The 16,670-nt window shown below is 41.7% G+C and overlaps 1 protein-coding gene across 1 annotated transcript in view; it reads left to right on the top strand.

Moving 5' to 3' along the window:
* Positions 1–3,839: 3,839 nt before the first annotated feature.
* Positions 3,840–16,670, top strand: part of SLC16A14 (solute carrier family 16 member 14) — a 31,642-nt gene continuing 18,811 nt past the window's right edge. Inside the window, exons 1-3 of the mRNA XM_004385839.2 lie at positions 3,840–5,422; positions 5,520–5,791; positions 12,471–12,614. Coding sequence (XP_004385896.1) covers positions 5,533–5,791; positions 12,471–12,614 — 403 coding nt within the window. The 5' untranslated portion in view covers positions 3,840–5,422; positions 5,520–5,532. The remainder of the gene's footprint in view (positions 5,423–5,519; positions 5,792–12,470; positions 12,615–16,670) is intronic.

The following is a 16,670-nucleotide window of genomic DNA, read 5'->3' on the forward strand; positions in this document are numbered from 1 at the left end:
TTTAAACACTCTCCATGATTCAGCATGCTTCCATTAATGAAAACACATGGTATCCAAAAAAAAAAAATTCAAAGCAGAAAATAATCGGACCTTGAAAGGGATAATCTTCCCATTTCCTTCCTTCGCTTTCTTCAGGGAGAGGCCCTGATGTTATATGGCTGAGCTTCCAAAAGGTGTGCCTAGATTGGGTCACATTTTACATATTGACCCTTAGCAGAAGCCCCACACCACTGCCTCTATTTACCGCAGTGTGCTACACACATGTTGTCACTTTACATGTGTGTCATGATGTGAAAAATGTGGCACAAATGGTTAAGTGCTCGGCTGCTAACTGAAAGGTTGGTTCAAGTCCACCCAGAGGCATCTCAGAAGAAAGCCCTGGGAATCTACTTCCAAAAGGTCACAGCCATTGAAAACTCTATGGAGCACAGTCCTACTCGGACACACATGAGGTCACTTGGAGTCAGAATCCACTCCCCGGCCACTGATTTTTTGGTTTTCTGCTTGAAGGCCACACGAAGGAGAAAGGCATTGAGCCTGGGGGCAGAAGGGTGAGGATACCCTCTCCTATTTTGCTGTCTCTCCAGGAGTAGCATAGCATTATAGTACTAAAACGAGTATGTTATATTTTAGATTAGTTATATAAACGTCCCGTTGCCATCCAGTCGATTCCGACTCATAACAGAATAGAACAGAGTAGAACTGTCCCACAAGGTTTCGAAGGAGCGGCTGGTGGATTCGAATTGCCAACCTTTTGGTTAGCAGCCAAGCTCTTAACCACCATGCCACTGGGGCGCCTATATAAATGTAGAAATCCTAAAAGTAAAATGTGGGGTGGAGAGAATAAACGTTCATTTTTCTGTTGTCTTCTGTTTATTTTAGTTGAACAACCTGGTTAACAATAGGTTAACTGTGATTAGTCAAAACTGTAAGTACTTTTAGAGAGATTTAGGTGTGAAATGCAAAAGACTCTATTGCCCAGGAGATCTGCAGGGACTTCCTGAAGATCTGATTGAGCTTCTATTACCTCTGCCCCCACCACTCCTCTGCCTTTGATACTATATCCTACATGCTTGGTTGTGCCTCTTGAATAAAACTTGTCCGATTAGATGCAATTCACTGTCATTTGTTTATGAATAAATAAATGGGAAATGTCAAGAGCAGTTCAATGCAGCTACATTTCTTAATCCACAAAATAAATCATCTGGTTAGTGTGTAGAAGTTCTTAACGTTGCTTTAGAAAAGTCCTTAACATGTCAATCCATGAGTTGAAAAACTACAACTTTGAAAAAAATTATTATTGCGTTGAATGGACATGGGAAATCAGGAGTGGAAGGGAGGAGAGTGCTGTCACAGTATAGGGAGAGCAATTAGGGTCACATAACAATGTATGTATGAATTATTGTATCAGAAACTAACTTGAAATGTAAACTTTCGCTTAAACTACAATAAACAAAAAAATAAAAATAATCATAATAAATTATTATTTCCAAGCTTCTCTTCATGCTTGGTAAAGTAGAGGGTCAGTGAAAAAGAGGCAGACCCTCAAGGAGATGCATTGACACATTGGCTGCAACAATGAGCTCAAGCATAACAACTGTGAGGATGGCGCAGCACTGGGCAGTGTTTCTTTCTGTTACACAGGGTCGCTATGAGTTGGAACCAACTCAGTGGCACCCAACAACAACGACAAATGGACTTTAGGAAATGCCGAGCTGTGTTGTTTTTATCTTGTTAAGCATAGCTGAGCATTGTCCCCTGGGTGTGACATGATGTTATTTCTCATGTGGGTCATTCACACCCCTTTCTTGTCAAGCTACCTGAGTCTCCTCTTTTTGCCTTCTTGGGATTCTACACATAACTAGCAAGGACAGAAGGAAGACAGCTGTCCCTTCTGAGCCCTTTCTCAGCTTCTCCTCTAGGCAGGCCCTTCTGAAATGTCTACTCTGCCCCGGGGCTGCCGCATCCCTTTCTATCCCCAGGGAAAAGCACTGAGTTACCAAAAACACAAAACCCTTTGCCACAGAGTCAGCTCCAACTCACGGCATGTGTCACAGGGTAGAACTGCTCCATAGGGTTTTCTTGGCTGTAATCTTTATTGAAAAGGAGCCCCGGTGGCACAGTGGTTAAGCGCTCAGCTGTTAACTGAAAGGTCAGCGGTTCAAACCCACCAGCGGCTCCGTGGGAAAAAGATGTGGCAGTCTTTCAATAAGGAGAAGGAGATGTGAGAGAATGGAAGGGGTCAGGATGAGCCCTATTAAACTGTTCTCCTACCACCACCCTTGGTTCCTTACACCCATTTCTCCCCGGCAATCCCACCCAACACACCCCTGGCCAGAACCAATGCTACTGTCCAGGGGTGGACAAACTTTTTCTGTAAAGGGCCAGATAGTAGATGTTTTAGCTTTTGTAGGCCCCATAGACTTTGAAAGGGTAAAAAAAATTCTTAGCTCATGAGCTGTACAGAAGTGGGCGGTGAGCAGTAGTTTGCTAGAATCTGCTTCTCTCTCCTGTCCCTAGGCATCAGAGCTCGGTTGAGAAAAGCCCCACATTTGGAGATGTGCCTAGTATGTGATACCCAGAATGAATCATTTTTAAATACCCCTCCTCCATTGCAACAAAAATACTTTCAAATAACCTACGAGTGATTAGAGTACCAGAACAGGGGGGAATAACAGAAAATACAGAGAAAATTGTTGAAGATTTGTTGACAGAAAACTTCCCTGATATCATGAAAGATGAGAAGATATCTATCCAAGATGCTCATCGAACCCCACATAAGGTAGATCCCAAAAGAAAGTCACCAAGACATATTATAATCAAACTTACAAAACCAAAGATAAAGAGAGGATTTTAAGAGCGGCTAGGGATAAAAGAAAAGTCAGTAATTATGTAATAATCAATACAATAAAATGATAATCATTTTCTTATTTGTTCTAAGACAATTAATTATAAAGAGAATGAAACCAAACCAAACTGTTTGCCATCCAGTTGCTTCCAATTCATGGCGACCTCATGTGTGCGGAGTAGAACTGCTCCGTAGGATTTTCAAAGCTGTGACCTTTCAGAAGCAGACTGACAGGCCTGTCTTCCGAGGTACCTCTGGGTAGGTTCGAACTGCCAACTTTTTGACTAGTAGTTGAGTGCTTAACTGTTTGCTACCCGGAGGCTTCAGCAACTGGTTCAGCTCCCATCAAGTCTCCCGACTCTCATCAGAACATCTTGAGAGAAGTATCTATGCAAAGCCCAAGTCGCGTAATTTCTCTTCCTTGTATAAATGATTGTTCATAATGTGCAACATAAACTCCCAGTTCCTTAGCTGGCACACAAGGCCCGCATGATCTAGCCCTTGCCTACATAAGCAGCCTGTTCATCACTATAATATCCAAGTTCCTTTAGTCTGATTTCCTATTTTCCAAGTAATTTTCTAGTAACTAATTCAGTTTCCCAGGGTAATGCTGGGATGGGTGTCATGGATTGAATTGTGTCCCCCCAAAATTATGTGTATCAGTTTGGCTAGGCCATGATTCCCAGTGTTGTGCTGTAGTCTTCCATTTTGTGATTGTAATTTTACATGAAAGGGGATTAGGATGGGATTGTAACACCACCCTAACCCAGGTCACATCCCTGATCCAACGTAAAGCGAGTTTCCCTGAGGTGTGGCCTGCACCTCCTTTTATCTCTTGTAAGCAAGTGGAGAATCGGGGACCTCTACCACCAAGAAAGCAGTGCCAGGAGCAGAGCGTGTCCTTTGGACCCGGGGTCCCTCCACAGAGGAGCGCCTCGTCCGAGGGAACATTGATGAGAAGGCCGACAGAGAGAGAAAGACTTACCCTGGAGCTGATGCACAAAATTTGGACTTTTAGCCTACTTTACTGTGAAGAAATAAATTTCTCTTTGTTAAAGCCATCCACTTGTGGTATTTCTGTTTAGAGAAGCACTAGATGACTAAGACAATGGGTATGGGTGGAGTGGTAAATGTATGTGTCTTGTATATCAGACACAAGTATTACCAGTATTAAGAAAGCTGTATCTCCCATCGTAAAATAAGAAATTGGCCTTCTACTTTATCAGTCATCCCCCTGAGGCTCACCCACCCCGGCTGTACTGAATAAATTGAACACTTGGATCCACAAAATCGAGAACCAGATCTTCCGACAGGGAAAACAAGTTTGGCCTTGATCCTTGATTGCTGTGAAATAACCCTGGGAGTAACTGAGATGCCTTTATCTGAAACCTCCAGACCATACCTAAAGATTTATGCTAACGACTGGGAGCTGGCCAGAGTAGAAAAGACTCACCTGGTAGGCCAATGTCAACTAACTCAGGAGACAAGATGTAGCCTATCACACTTGTGCAATGACGGCTCAATCATCAGGGGCTGATTGAAAGCTCTGAACACAGAAGGTCTCAAAGCTTCCTGGTTGTGAAGGGAGGTGACACGCCCTCTTTGGGACATGGAAGCTTTGCCTTGGGAGCCCTCCCAGACCTCACCCATCCATCTCTTCCTTATGATGATCCTGATTTGTATCTTTTTACTGTAATAAATCTGTAGTCTTAACTAGAGTGTTTTCTGTGAGTTCTGTGAGTCCTTCCAGTGAATTATCAAACCCAAAGGAGGAGTGGGAGCCAGCAGGTGAAAGTGAGGGTTCCCAGGGGAGGCCCCCGAGCTAGTGGCTGGCATCCTAACAGGGTAGTGGGAAAACCCTGAATCTTTGGCCATCAAGTCAGAAGTTTGGAGTGTCATGTGGACTCCCCAAACTTGCAGCTGGCCTCTGCCTATTTGGCACTCTGCAGGACAGTGTCCTTTTAACTTGTGAGATCTGCTCTAGCTGTGGGTGGCTAGGGTCAGAGAAGGTGCCATGTGGGCGGCTGGTGTCAGAGATTATGAAGTGGGAAAGTGGGGATCAGATTTATGCTGGTTCTTATCCATGAAGGTCCCAACAAGGCAAAACCACCCTGAAAGGCTGCCTGAGACAAGTGTCTTCCTTCCCTAACATCTTTCTTGCTACCTGTCAGTATCCATCTCTGCAAGGGACACAGCATATGGGCTTTGTAGTCAGGAATAGCTGAGTCCAAATCCCAGTTTGCAATCTGGCTGTACTATTTCCTGGCATGAGACTTTGGGAAAGTCACTTCCCTTCTCTGAGTCTACTTCTATTTCTCAAAAATAGGGATTGCAATACTTACCACACAGGATGAAACTTATGCTTTACGTGTAAAAATGAAACAGGTTTCCTAAAAACACTTGTGTTGTTGTTGTTAGGTGCCATCAAGTTGGTTCCGACTCATAGCGACCCCGTGTACAACAGAACGAAACACTGCCCGGTCCTGCGCCATCCTCACAATCGATGTTACACTTGAGCCTACTTGGAATGAGGAGTATTCCCAAATCAGCATAATGACAAAGATTCATCTGAAGGTCTGATGTGATGAGGGAGAGGTAGAGCTGTTAAAAAAAGATAAAGGATGCATTTTGTCTTTATGTTCAATGAAATTATTTGCTAAATATATTTCAGAAAATCTTGGAAAATGTATACAAGTCATGAAAACATTGGGTATGAGTTTGAAGATGACCCCAAGGATAAGAAGACACTTAAACCCCACCCAGACATTGACGGCGGATGGGCCTGGGTGATTGTCCTTTCCTCCTTCTTTGTGCACATCCTCATCATGGGCTCCCAGATGGCCCTAGGGGTGCTCAACGTGGAGTGGCTTGAAGAATTCCACCAGAGCCGCGGCCTCACGGCCTGGGTCAGCTCCCTCAGTATGGGCATCACCTTGATTGTGGGTATGTTCACACGTGACCTGTTGTAAACGTGAATGATTCTGAGAATTCCCCCTCTCTATTTTTGTTGTCTTTAGTTGCCATTGAGTCGATTCTGACTCCTAGAGACCCATGCTCTAGTAATGTTTTATATTGTTGAAACATTGGATATTAGATGTTGGTGAAATTTCTATCTGGATTTTGAAATCATTTGGAGGATTTGAAAAAAGGATCATTGTGAAAACTCTCCTTTGCCCCAAATTCGGTTTTCTAAACTGTTCTAATTCATTCTCTATCATTATTATAAACATCTGTTTATTTAACATTTATGGATATTTTAAATGAATAAAAATTTTAGAGCAAATACTATGCCAAACCGAACCTGTTGCCACTGAGTCAATTCTGAGTCATGGTGGCCCCGTGTGTTACAGAGTAGAATCGCTGCATAGGGTTTTCTTGGCTGTAATCTTTACAGCAGGTCGCCAGGTCTCTCTTCCATGGTGCCACTGGGTGGGTTTGAGCTGCCAACCTTTAGGTTAGTAGCTGAGCACAAACTGTTTGTACCCCCCGGGGACCTAGCAAACAGTGTAAAAGTCAAGTAACAATCCTATTTCACAGTTCTGATGTTTCTAATTTAAATTATTCATCATACATTATTTAAAAACCTAGCTTCCTAAAAATAGCTTAGAAAGATTCTTGATGTAGCTAACAGGGAGGAATAATAATATAGTCTTGTATTTTTCTAGTTAAACCTAAACTCACAGCAATCCATGAAAACAATTCTTATGTACCTGGAGATACTATACTAGAAAGTCATTATAAATACAGCGTGCTATTATGGCTAGGAGCCCTGGTGGCATAGTGGTTGACGCAGTTGACCGCTAACTGAAAGGTCGGCGGTTTGAATCCACTAGCTACTCCAGGAGAAAGAGGTAGGATGTGACAGTCTGCTTCCGTAGAGATTTACAGCCTTGGAAACCCTATGGGCAGTTCTACTCTGTGCTGTAGGGTCGCTATGTGTCGGAATTGACTCGACTGGCAACGGGTTTGGTGGTGCAGTGGTTAAGCGCTCGGCTGCCAACCCAAAGGTCAGTGGTTTGAACCCACCAGCAACCCTGGGGGAGAAAGATGTGGCAGTCTGCTTTGGTAAAGATTACAGCTTTAGAAACCCTATGGGGCAGTTCTACTCTGTCCTATATGTCCTATGAGTTGGAATCGACTTGATGGCAATGGGTTTGGGTTTTTGCTTTTTTTAATATTTCATTTGATTTTATTTAATTCTCTTAATCCTTTGAGGTGACTACTACCATACCCTACTGTTTGCTTCCTTGAAAGTAAAAGCTGTGCTTTTACATCTAATTTTTTTTTTAGATTTAAAGTATTCATGCTGTATTTTATACTGGATCTTTCTCTGGGCTTGTGAGACTATGTGTATGACAGGCATATGTGTGTTCGATGGAGTATATGCCGTTTCAGTGATTTCTACATTAGTAATTAATTGCTTGAATCCAATTAAGAGATTTCGTTGATCTTTGCTGACCTTCAATCAATGTTATTTTTGATGATACAGACAACAGCGGTAGTGCTAGGGAGTTATTTCTCCAGATGTGTATTGTGGGTCTGCGTGTATTTACCAAAAGAAATTAAAACTTACCTAGTTTTAAAATTAAAATAAGGGCACCATTATGTGTGTCAGAGAATTGTTGATAAATCTTTTTTGGCTGTAAAATTATTGAACTGACTCTTTTAACCCTGCATCAGCCTTGTTCAAACTGTGAAAAATGCAAATAGATTTAAAGTGCAAGATTTAAAATAGATTTAAAAACAGATTTACTTTGACGTAGAGGATGTTCTAGTTTTATGTTGGATGTGATTCTACCTTCTCAATAAGTTAGTAAAGGAAAACTTTGCTTCCATAACACTTAAAACTCAGCTACTTCTTTTTTAATGTATATTTTTAAGGGCTAGGAAATCTTTTCTAGACTCAACCTAAGACGTGCATACATGCAGCAAAAAAGAAGATCCAGAAAAAGGCCAGGAAATGAAGTATCCCAGTATTTTCCAAACAACCCAATAAGGCTGTCTTCGGTATTATTTTTATATTTCATGAGTTCCACAGAATTAAGGAGTGGAAACCAGGCCTGAACTTACTAGGTATGGTTTTGAAGATGACCTCAAAATATGAACACCTCGCTCATACTGATGGCGACATGTGGTTGTAACTGTGTCCGGAATCCCGTAGCTCCCGAATTCTGGGCCGTGGAATTTCAGATTGTAAGCTAAGCTTTCTACAGGGAAAGCTGCTGACCTGGGGCTCAGAAATCAGAACACAGTGGGGCACATAGTTCTATAAATGAAAGATCTTTTATTCCATCTATTATGACTCTAAATTACTGTTCATTATCTTAAGCTTCCTAGTACAAGGTGGTGCAGATATGCTGAGCAACATGAGCGCTCTTTACCAAGCCAGAAAGCAGCCACCAGGTCTCCTTTATTGAGTGCTTACTACACGCCAGGAGCTCATTTGATCCCAAAACAACCCTGGAGGCCAGACCATCATCTCTCTCCTATAAACGAAGAACATGCAAGACTCAGAGAGAGATTAAGTAATTTAGAACAGCCAGTAAGGGTGGGACAGGCTTCAGACCTGGTCCATTGGGCTCCAAAATTACCACTGTGACACTCTGCCTGCCGCTACATCAAACAAGATCTGATGAAGTGAATACATGTCAATTATTCTTACTTTCTAAGTGTCATCAGCACATTTGGGTTACCTTTTTTAAATTGAAAATAAGTCATGAGTTATGTTACAGTAGCTGAATGTCATCTCTTTCTTGCACATGGTAAAACCAATAAATACACATGGTTTGATTCTTTACTAGCGTGGATTTGTAGATTCCTGCAGAAGATCCAACTTTTAACAAAATGCCATCTCCTGATTCATATCTACAGCAGCCCCTGTGATAGCTCTTGGAATAATTCTTGGCCATATTGTTAGGGGAATCCATCGACTCTGCAAGGGATAATTCACTTGCTATAAATAGATTTAGAGACCCGGTTCTCACTCTTAGCTGTGCATCAGAACCAACTGGGGAGCTTTTAAAAATCCTGATGTCCAGGTTGCACCCGGCCCATTACATCAGAATCGCTTGGGATGGGACCCAAGCATCAGGACTGTTTTCCTCTTTTATGACGCTCTCAGCTGAATCCAATGTTCAGCCAAGGCAGAGAACCATTGATTTAGAGGGTCCTCTTTACCATCCGTGAGTGGTGCAAATGGTTAATATGCTCAGCTGCTAACTGAAAGGTTGGAGGTTTGAGTCCACCCAGAGGCACCTCAGAAGAAAGCCCTGGCAATCTACTTCCAAAAAAAATCAGCCATTAAAAACACTATGGAGCACAGTTCTACTCCGACACAGATGGGGGGGGATCTGGGTGGAGCTGACTCGATGGCAACTGGTAACTTTCCCATAGTGAGGGGTTACTCCAGGTGACCTGGGGTTCAAAGAACTATCTGCTTTCAGCTGCCAAGTTTCATCCACAAGACTGCTCATCTCCTCACCTCAGTTTTTCCAACCTATCAGATGCCGGGATAGGCAAAAAAGTGATAACTTCCTGCGAGTGTTCACCCCGCACCTGCCGCAGTGTGATACTTTATTACATGGAAGTGGGCCAAGGTTCAGATTCCTTCTGGAGAGGAGAAAGCCTGATAATGTGTATCATCTCCTTACAAAGTGTTGCATTTCTCTAGAAAAGTGTGAGTCATCGCAAAAGGGTGGTTGGAAAATTCAGATCAGAATATATTATCTCAAATTTATTATCAGCTTGCTCTCCGAAGATTGTGTGGGGAGTTCTGTTCATTTCGTTCAAGTGGCACTTGGATCCTGGAGATGCCAGCTGACCATCAGTAAACCATAGTCAGAAAACAAAACAGAGTTAGAGAGCTTGGGCTTGACTTTTTACATTTTATTTTGTAATTACGGAGGAGTCTCTGTATTTCTGGGTCTGACTTGCCCATCTGCAAATCACAGAATGTCCCAAGACCCAGCATGCATGGGGCAAGAGTTTCAGCATCTAAGAACCAGACACAGTTATCAGCGTAACGTTCCTGTCAGTAAAGCAATTAATACCTCTTCCTGACGCACAAATTCCTGCAGACAGGAACAATTGCACCCACTTTGGAATCGCCCCCTTTTATTTCATCAAACGCCATTTAATGTAAGGTTACATAAACATTCAGTATGTCAAGAAATCTAGCTTCTGAGCCCTTTCTGTAAAATATAATCATGCTACTGAATTGTTGGTAAAGTAGAGGGCCAGTGACCCTCAACGAGATGGATTGACACAGTGGCTGCAACGATGGGCTCAAGCATAACGATTGTGAGGATGGCACAGGACCGGGTTGTGTTTTGTTCTGTTGTACACGGGGTCGCTATGAGTCAGAAGCGACTCAGTGGCACCTAACAACAACTGAATTGTGATCTGTTGACCTTTCCTGTCTTAAAAGGGCCATTAACAGCAAACCGACAAGTCATGCATTTTTCTCCTTTTTACCCACTCATCAGAGCTGCACGTGGTCAACTGGTCATGGGTTTAGAAAAATAAAAATCATTGTACAGGAATCAAAGAAACATCTTCAGCTTATCACTCCTGAATTTCAGTTGCCTCCAGTGATTCCCTTAGATGTTTATGTTAATGTGCTTGCTTTATACATTGTGTATATAATATGCTTATTTGTCAATATATAAGTACATGACGTATTTATAACACATAAATAATGTATGTTATGTATTTATGTGTTACAAATTTGTAATATATTATTCATTTAATGTAAATATGATGTATTTGTGTTATAAATAGATAATATGTAGTATATATTTACATATAAAGTATATAATACAGTAAGTCTATTTTAAGAGATTTAAACAAAAAAACCAAACCAGTTGCTGTCGAGTCGATTCTGACTCATAGCGACCCCTATAGGACAGAGTAGAACTGCCCCATAGGGTTTCCAAGGAGCGGCTGGTGGATTCGAACTGCCAACCTTTTAGTTAGCAGCCGTAGCATTTAACCACCGTGCCACGAGGGCTCCAATCTACTGAATTATTTTCTGTAATGCAACAGGTTAATTATATTAGTAAGTTTGTCTTCATAATTTGTAGGATTGGACCTCTCAAAACCATTAGACAAACTCACTAGCGGACTGAACGTGAATATAGTTGGAACTTTAAAGTAAAATTTTATTGCAGTTTGGGCTAAAAAGGTGGAGCTCCTTAGAGTTCAGCAAGTTTTTAACCTGAAATACTCCCACTTGAATATAGGATTTCATAACTCTATAAAATAATAATGATCAAAAATAAGATGATGTTTACAATGTGTCATCTTACCGAATAGTGAGTAGAGTCCCATACTGTACGTGCGAGAATCGGAATGGCTATTTGAGCCTGAACCAGGAAGCGTTGATCGCAAGGTCATCATGAAGCCTCAGTGGCATTGGAAATTACCACAGAATCAGAAAGAAAACAAAGAGGGTTGACAATTAAAAAACAGTGTCATTGTGAAGTAAGCTATCAGCATATGTATCATATAACACTTTGCTGTGAATATTGCCACATGGAAGTATATTCCTGAATCCCCACATGGTGCCATAGCTGATAGCCTGAGGGGTCCAGTCAGGGACTGGGAGAGTCAGCAGGCGCTGAGGTATGTGCAGAGCAGTGACTAAGAGTGCTTTTCAGCTTTGTTTGCATCTAGGTGTCCTCATGAAAACAGTCTAGAGAATCCCTGCTTGAAGCACAGCAGTCCTGAGAACCCCCTTTCTGAACTCCTTTTAGGTCGAAAACTCAATGATCTACAGAGGCCAAATGAGTAAGGTAAATGAGGGCAGGAAGCCAGGTGTAAGGCAAGAGGGAAGGGTGGAGACTGTGGCAAACCAAATAGGGCATGACCCAGCTAAATGGGGATAGCCGCTACGTGGCTCCAGCTGGTTTTGGCTTTGTGGGAAAGCAGTCTGTGTTGCCACCATATTTTCTGTGAACTCTCTTAACTTTTAATTGTTAGCAGCTGATTGAAAACACTTTTTATTTTTTTTTATTTATTAAAACACTTTTTAAACTTTGGGACAAACAAAACACATCGTCAGGTTGGATATAACCTCTAGACTCCTAGTTTGTTGTCGTTAGTTGCCGCTGAGTTGGCGCCGACTCATGGTAACCTTATGTACACAGAACAAAATGTTGCCCAGTCTTGAGCCATCCTTACAATCGTTGGTATGCTCGAGTGCGTTGCTGCGGCCACTATGTTTTGAGTGCCTTCCAACCTGGGGAGCTCATCCTCCAGCACTATCTCAGACAATATTCTGTTGTGATCCATAAGGTTTTCAATGGTTAATTTTCAGAAGTAGATGCCAGGCCTTTCTTCCTAGTCCATCTTAGACCTCTAGTTTACGACTTCCGTTTTGGACAAGAGTGGACCAGTTTGTTTATTTACTTCAGGTCCTCCTTCCTGGAAAACCTAGAACCTTGTACTCTCCGATGAAATTATTTAAGTCCATCTTTGCATGCTAGAAGGTTTTTGTATGTAAAGCAATGTTTACATAACGGCTCTAGTAATGTTTTATTCTTTGTCGTCATATGAGCACTTACTAAGAAAGAATGAAAATAAAATCCCAGCCGTCAAGTCCTTTGTCGCTGTTCTGTGACAGGGCCGTTCATTGGCTTGTTCATCAACACGTGTGGGTGCCGCTGGACCGCGTTCGTCGGCGGCGTGATAAACGCCCTTGGCTGGGTGCTGAGTGCCTACGCCGCAAGCGTGCACTGTCTCTTCATTACATTCGGCGTGGCGGCTGGTAAGCACGTTTATTTTTTAACTGGATTTTCAGTGTTTCCGTTGGACGTTTTGAAAATGAATTTAATTGTGGAGCAAAGAGACCCATTAAAAACATTCCATTCTTTGGTCTTCTCCACCCTCCTCCCCACTACACTCCGGCAAATACTTTTTAATACAAGATATTAAATGTGCCTGAAGTGTGGAAACCAACCTAACAATTGTAGGTGGCTTTCCTGATAGAGTGAAATTAAATTTCCCACGCCTGATTCTAAATATTAGCTCTTTTTCCCTTATGAGACACAGAAGATAGGGAGGTTACCTACAGACGTAAGTGAACAGAGCAAATGTTAACAACTGACTAACATCCGCTCATTTAACACCTGCAGAACTGGGTGTGAGTCACAGAATAATCATTTTCTCCTTCAGCCTTGTTCACGTTAATGAAATTGCAACAAAATCCACAAACATGTAGAGACTTTTCAAGAAGCAAATCTAGAGCACAGTTAGGGTGTCCTCTCTCAGGGAGTAGGTTAAAATTGGCTTCAGACAGCACAGGTTTGCATATCTGTTCTGCAAAATATGTTCCCAGCCACAATTTCCTGTATCAACAGGTAGTGGAGTTCCACAGATCCGCAGTACTTATTTGTACAATTTTATTTCAGTGAACCTGATACAACCTGGTTTTTTTTCTTTGTAAGTACAGAACTGCAATCCTCCTAATAAATGACATATTTACAGCAATGTTAGAAGAAGGTTCAAAGTTACAGTTTGGAATTTGGGTTTTATTACCACTTATCAGCTGTATAACTTTGGGCAAGTCACTTAACCCACCTAGGCCTCTGTTTCTTATCTGCAAAATGGGGATCGTAAGAATGGATACTGTCTTAGTTATCTAGTGCTGCTGTAACAGAAATACCACGAGTGGATGGCTTTAACAAACAGAGATTTATTCTTTCATAGTCTAGGAGGCTAGAAGTGCGAATTCATGGCACCAGCTCTAGGGGAAAGCTTTCTCTGTCTATCAGCTCTGGGGGAAGGTGCTTGTCATCAATCTTCCCCTGGTCTAGGGGCTTCTCAGTACAGGGACCCCGGATCCAAAAGACCTGCTCCCCTCCTGGTTCTTCATTCTTGGTGGTAGGAGGACCTTATCTTTCTGCTTGCTTCTCTCTCCTTTTATCTCTTGTAAGATAAAAGATGATGCAGCCCACACCCCAGGGAAACTCCCTTTACATATGATCAGGGATGTGACCTGAGTAAGGGTGTTGCATCCCACCCTAATCCTCTTTAACATAACCTAATCTTGTGTCATTAACCACAGACAGAGATTAGGATTTATAACACATAGGAAAATTACATCAAATCACAAAATGGAAGACAACCACACAATACTGGGAATCATGGCTTAGTCAAGTTGACACATATTTTAGGGGGACACAATTCAATCCATGACAGGTGCTTTAGAAGGTTATTGAAAAGATTACCCATTGCCGCCAAGTCAACTATGACTCATAGTGACCCCATAGGGCAGAGTAGAACTGCCCCATATTGTTTCCAAGGCTGTTATCTTTAGGAAAGGCAATACACAATATGGAAGAAGTCAGCACAACTTGACCAAGTAAAGGAAGACACTGAGAAGTACACAAGAATAAAGGACAGCTACAGTAAATGCTGTAACATATACAATCTCGCAACAGTAATAACAAGCAAAAAATATGACAGTGGTTACATAAGTAGATATGTATGCTATATGGGTGTAGGAAGCTATATGGGAGTACATGTGTGTGCATATATAGGTATATTTGTGGGCATATGTATATACATGTTTGTATGTGCTGCATATGTATTCATATATACAATAAAGCACATGGGGGCACAGTTAGGGATACCATCTAGACACATCCAAACACCTCATGGGATTGATTCACTGGGTTTGATGGGCTCAGGACCATAGTCTCGTGGGACAACAAATGGCATAACTTAGTTCATGAAGATAATGGTCTACATCCTAGTTTGGTAAGTAGCGTCTGGGGTCTTAAAAGCTTGAGAGTGGCCATCTAAGATACAACTATTGGTCTCTTCCCGTCTGGAGCAAAGGAGAGTGAAGGCAACCAAAGACTCACGGAAGAAATTAGTCCACAGGACTAATGGCCCATGAGAACTACAGCCTCTTCTAGCCTGAGACCAAAAGTACTAGATGGTGCCCTGCTACAACCACTTACTGTTCTGACCAAGGACACAATAGGAGGTCCCTGTTAGAATGGGAGAAAAATGTAGAGCAATACTCAGATTCATAAAAAAGACCAGACTTACTGGACTGATAGAGACGAAGGGAACCCCCGAGACTTTTGCCCTAAGATACTGTGAGGAATATGCTCCTTTAAAGAATCAACTATATGAGACCAAACGGTCAACATTTACCCAAAAGCAAAGAAGAGAAGGCAAGGAGGGGCAGGGAAACCGGATGGATGGAAATGGGGAAGGTGGGGTGGAAATGGGGAGAGTGCTGACACGTTGTGGGGATTGTAACCAGAGACATGGAATAATATGTGTATCAGTTGTTGAGTGGGAATCTAAGTTGCCATGTAAAGTTTCACCTAAAATACAATAAAATATTCCAAAAAAAAGAAAAGATTAAATGAGGTAATCTGTGTAAAGCACTTAGCACAATGCTTGGCACATCATAAAATGCTCAGTAAATGTTAGCTTATATGTATATACGTATATGTATATACAAAAAAAATGCAAAAAACCAAACCCGTTGCTGTTGAGTCAATTCCATAGTGACCCTACAGGACAAAGTAGAACTGCCCCATACTATTTCCAAGGAGCGCCTGGTGGATTCAAACTAGCAAACTTTTGGTTAGCAGCCGTGGCTCTTAACCAGTATGCCAGCAGGGTTTCCATGTATATATGCATAATATAATATCTTTTTATTATAAGCTTGAGTATATGCCTTTGAGCACAAAAATCTACTGTCCATATAAGTCGATAAGTTGGTTTACGGTAATGAACATGTACACATGTAGAGCACTTCCATAGCCTTTGAAACACAGTTTGAAAACCATTGATATGAAGGAGCTGATAATGGTTCTTAAAGAGCCACTGAAGATGCTTTCCCGAGGGTTTTAGCGGCTTTTCCTGTAACCATCCGCTGGATGGAGCTGGCACTGGGAACTTGGTACTACAAGTGAGGAAATGACACCCCTTTGGCTGAGACTAGGAAACCGCATTGAGGTCTCTGCGAAGACACATGGGACCCCACAGTAACCTGATGTTGTGGCGTCTGGTTCTATGGGCTATGATTCATCCTCAAAACTAGAACTTGGGATTTATTCTGAACATTTAGAGAGTCCCACGGTTAGACTGTTTGCTTTAACGGAATTTTATTTATTGCAGTTAATTACTTATTGCTCCTCAAATAGTTTTAGCCCCATATTCATTCTCTCATTCATTCACTTATTCATTTAGCAACTATTTGTGAAGCGAAGGTTTTTATACAGGAAACTGCCCCCAGTTTTTATATAGGAAAAATCCGAAGAACGTCTCTGAAAGTAAGCTTCTCTCTCTCCACCTGAAATATTTCTGTCCTCTTATCTTTATTCTAGAGGCATATGTAGCTCTAGCATAGGGGTGAAATATTTCAATATATAGTCACTATGAGTCAGAATTAACTCAACGGCAATGGGTTTGGTTTGGTTTTTTATATTTCGGTATGTATATATACATATATACACATACACATATTATATATATATAGTTGAACGGGAATCTAATTCGCTGTGTAAACTTTCACCTAAAACACAATAAAATATTCCAAAAAAGAGAAAAGATTAAATGAGGTAATCTGTACAAAGCACTTAGCACAATGCTTGGCACATCATAAAATGCTCAGTAAATGTTAGCTTAGATGTATATATTTAAAAAAAGCAAAAAACCAAACCCGTTGCCATTTATATATGGAGCCCTGGTGGCACAGTGCTTAAGAGCTTGGCTGCTAACCAAAAGGTCAGCAGTTCAAATCCACCAGCTGCTCCTTGGAAACCCTATGGGGCAGTTCTACTCTGTCCTATAGGGT

Source organism: Trichechus manatus, unplaced genomic scaffold (assembly GCF_000243295.1).
Source record: "Trichechus manatus latirostris isolate Lorelei unplaced genomic scaffold, TriManLat1.0 scaffold00147, whole genome shotgun sequence".
In the NCBI taxonomy this organism is placed as follows: Eukaryota; Metazoa; Chordata; class Mammalia; order Sirenia; family Trichechidae; genus Trichechus; species Trichechus manatus.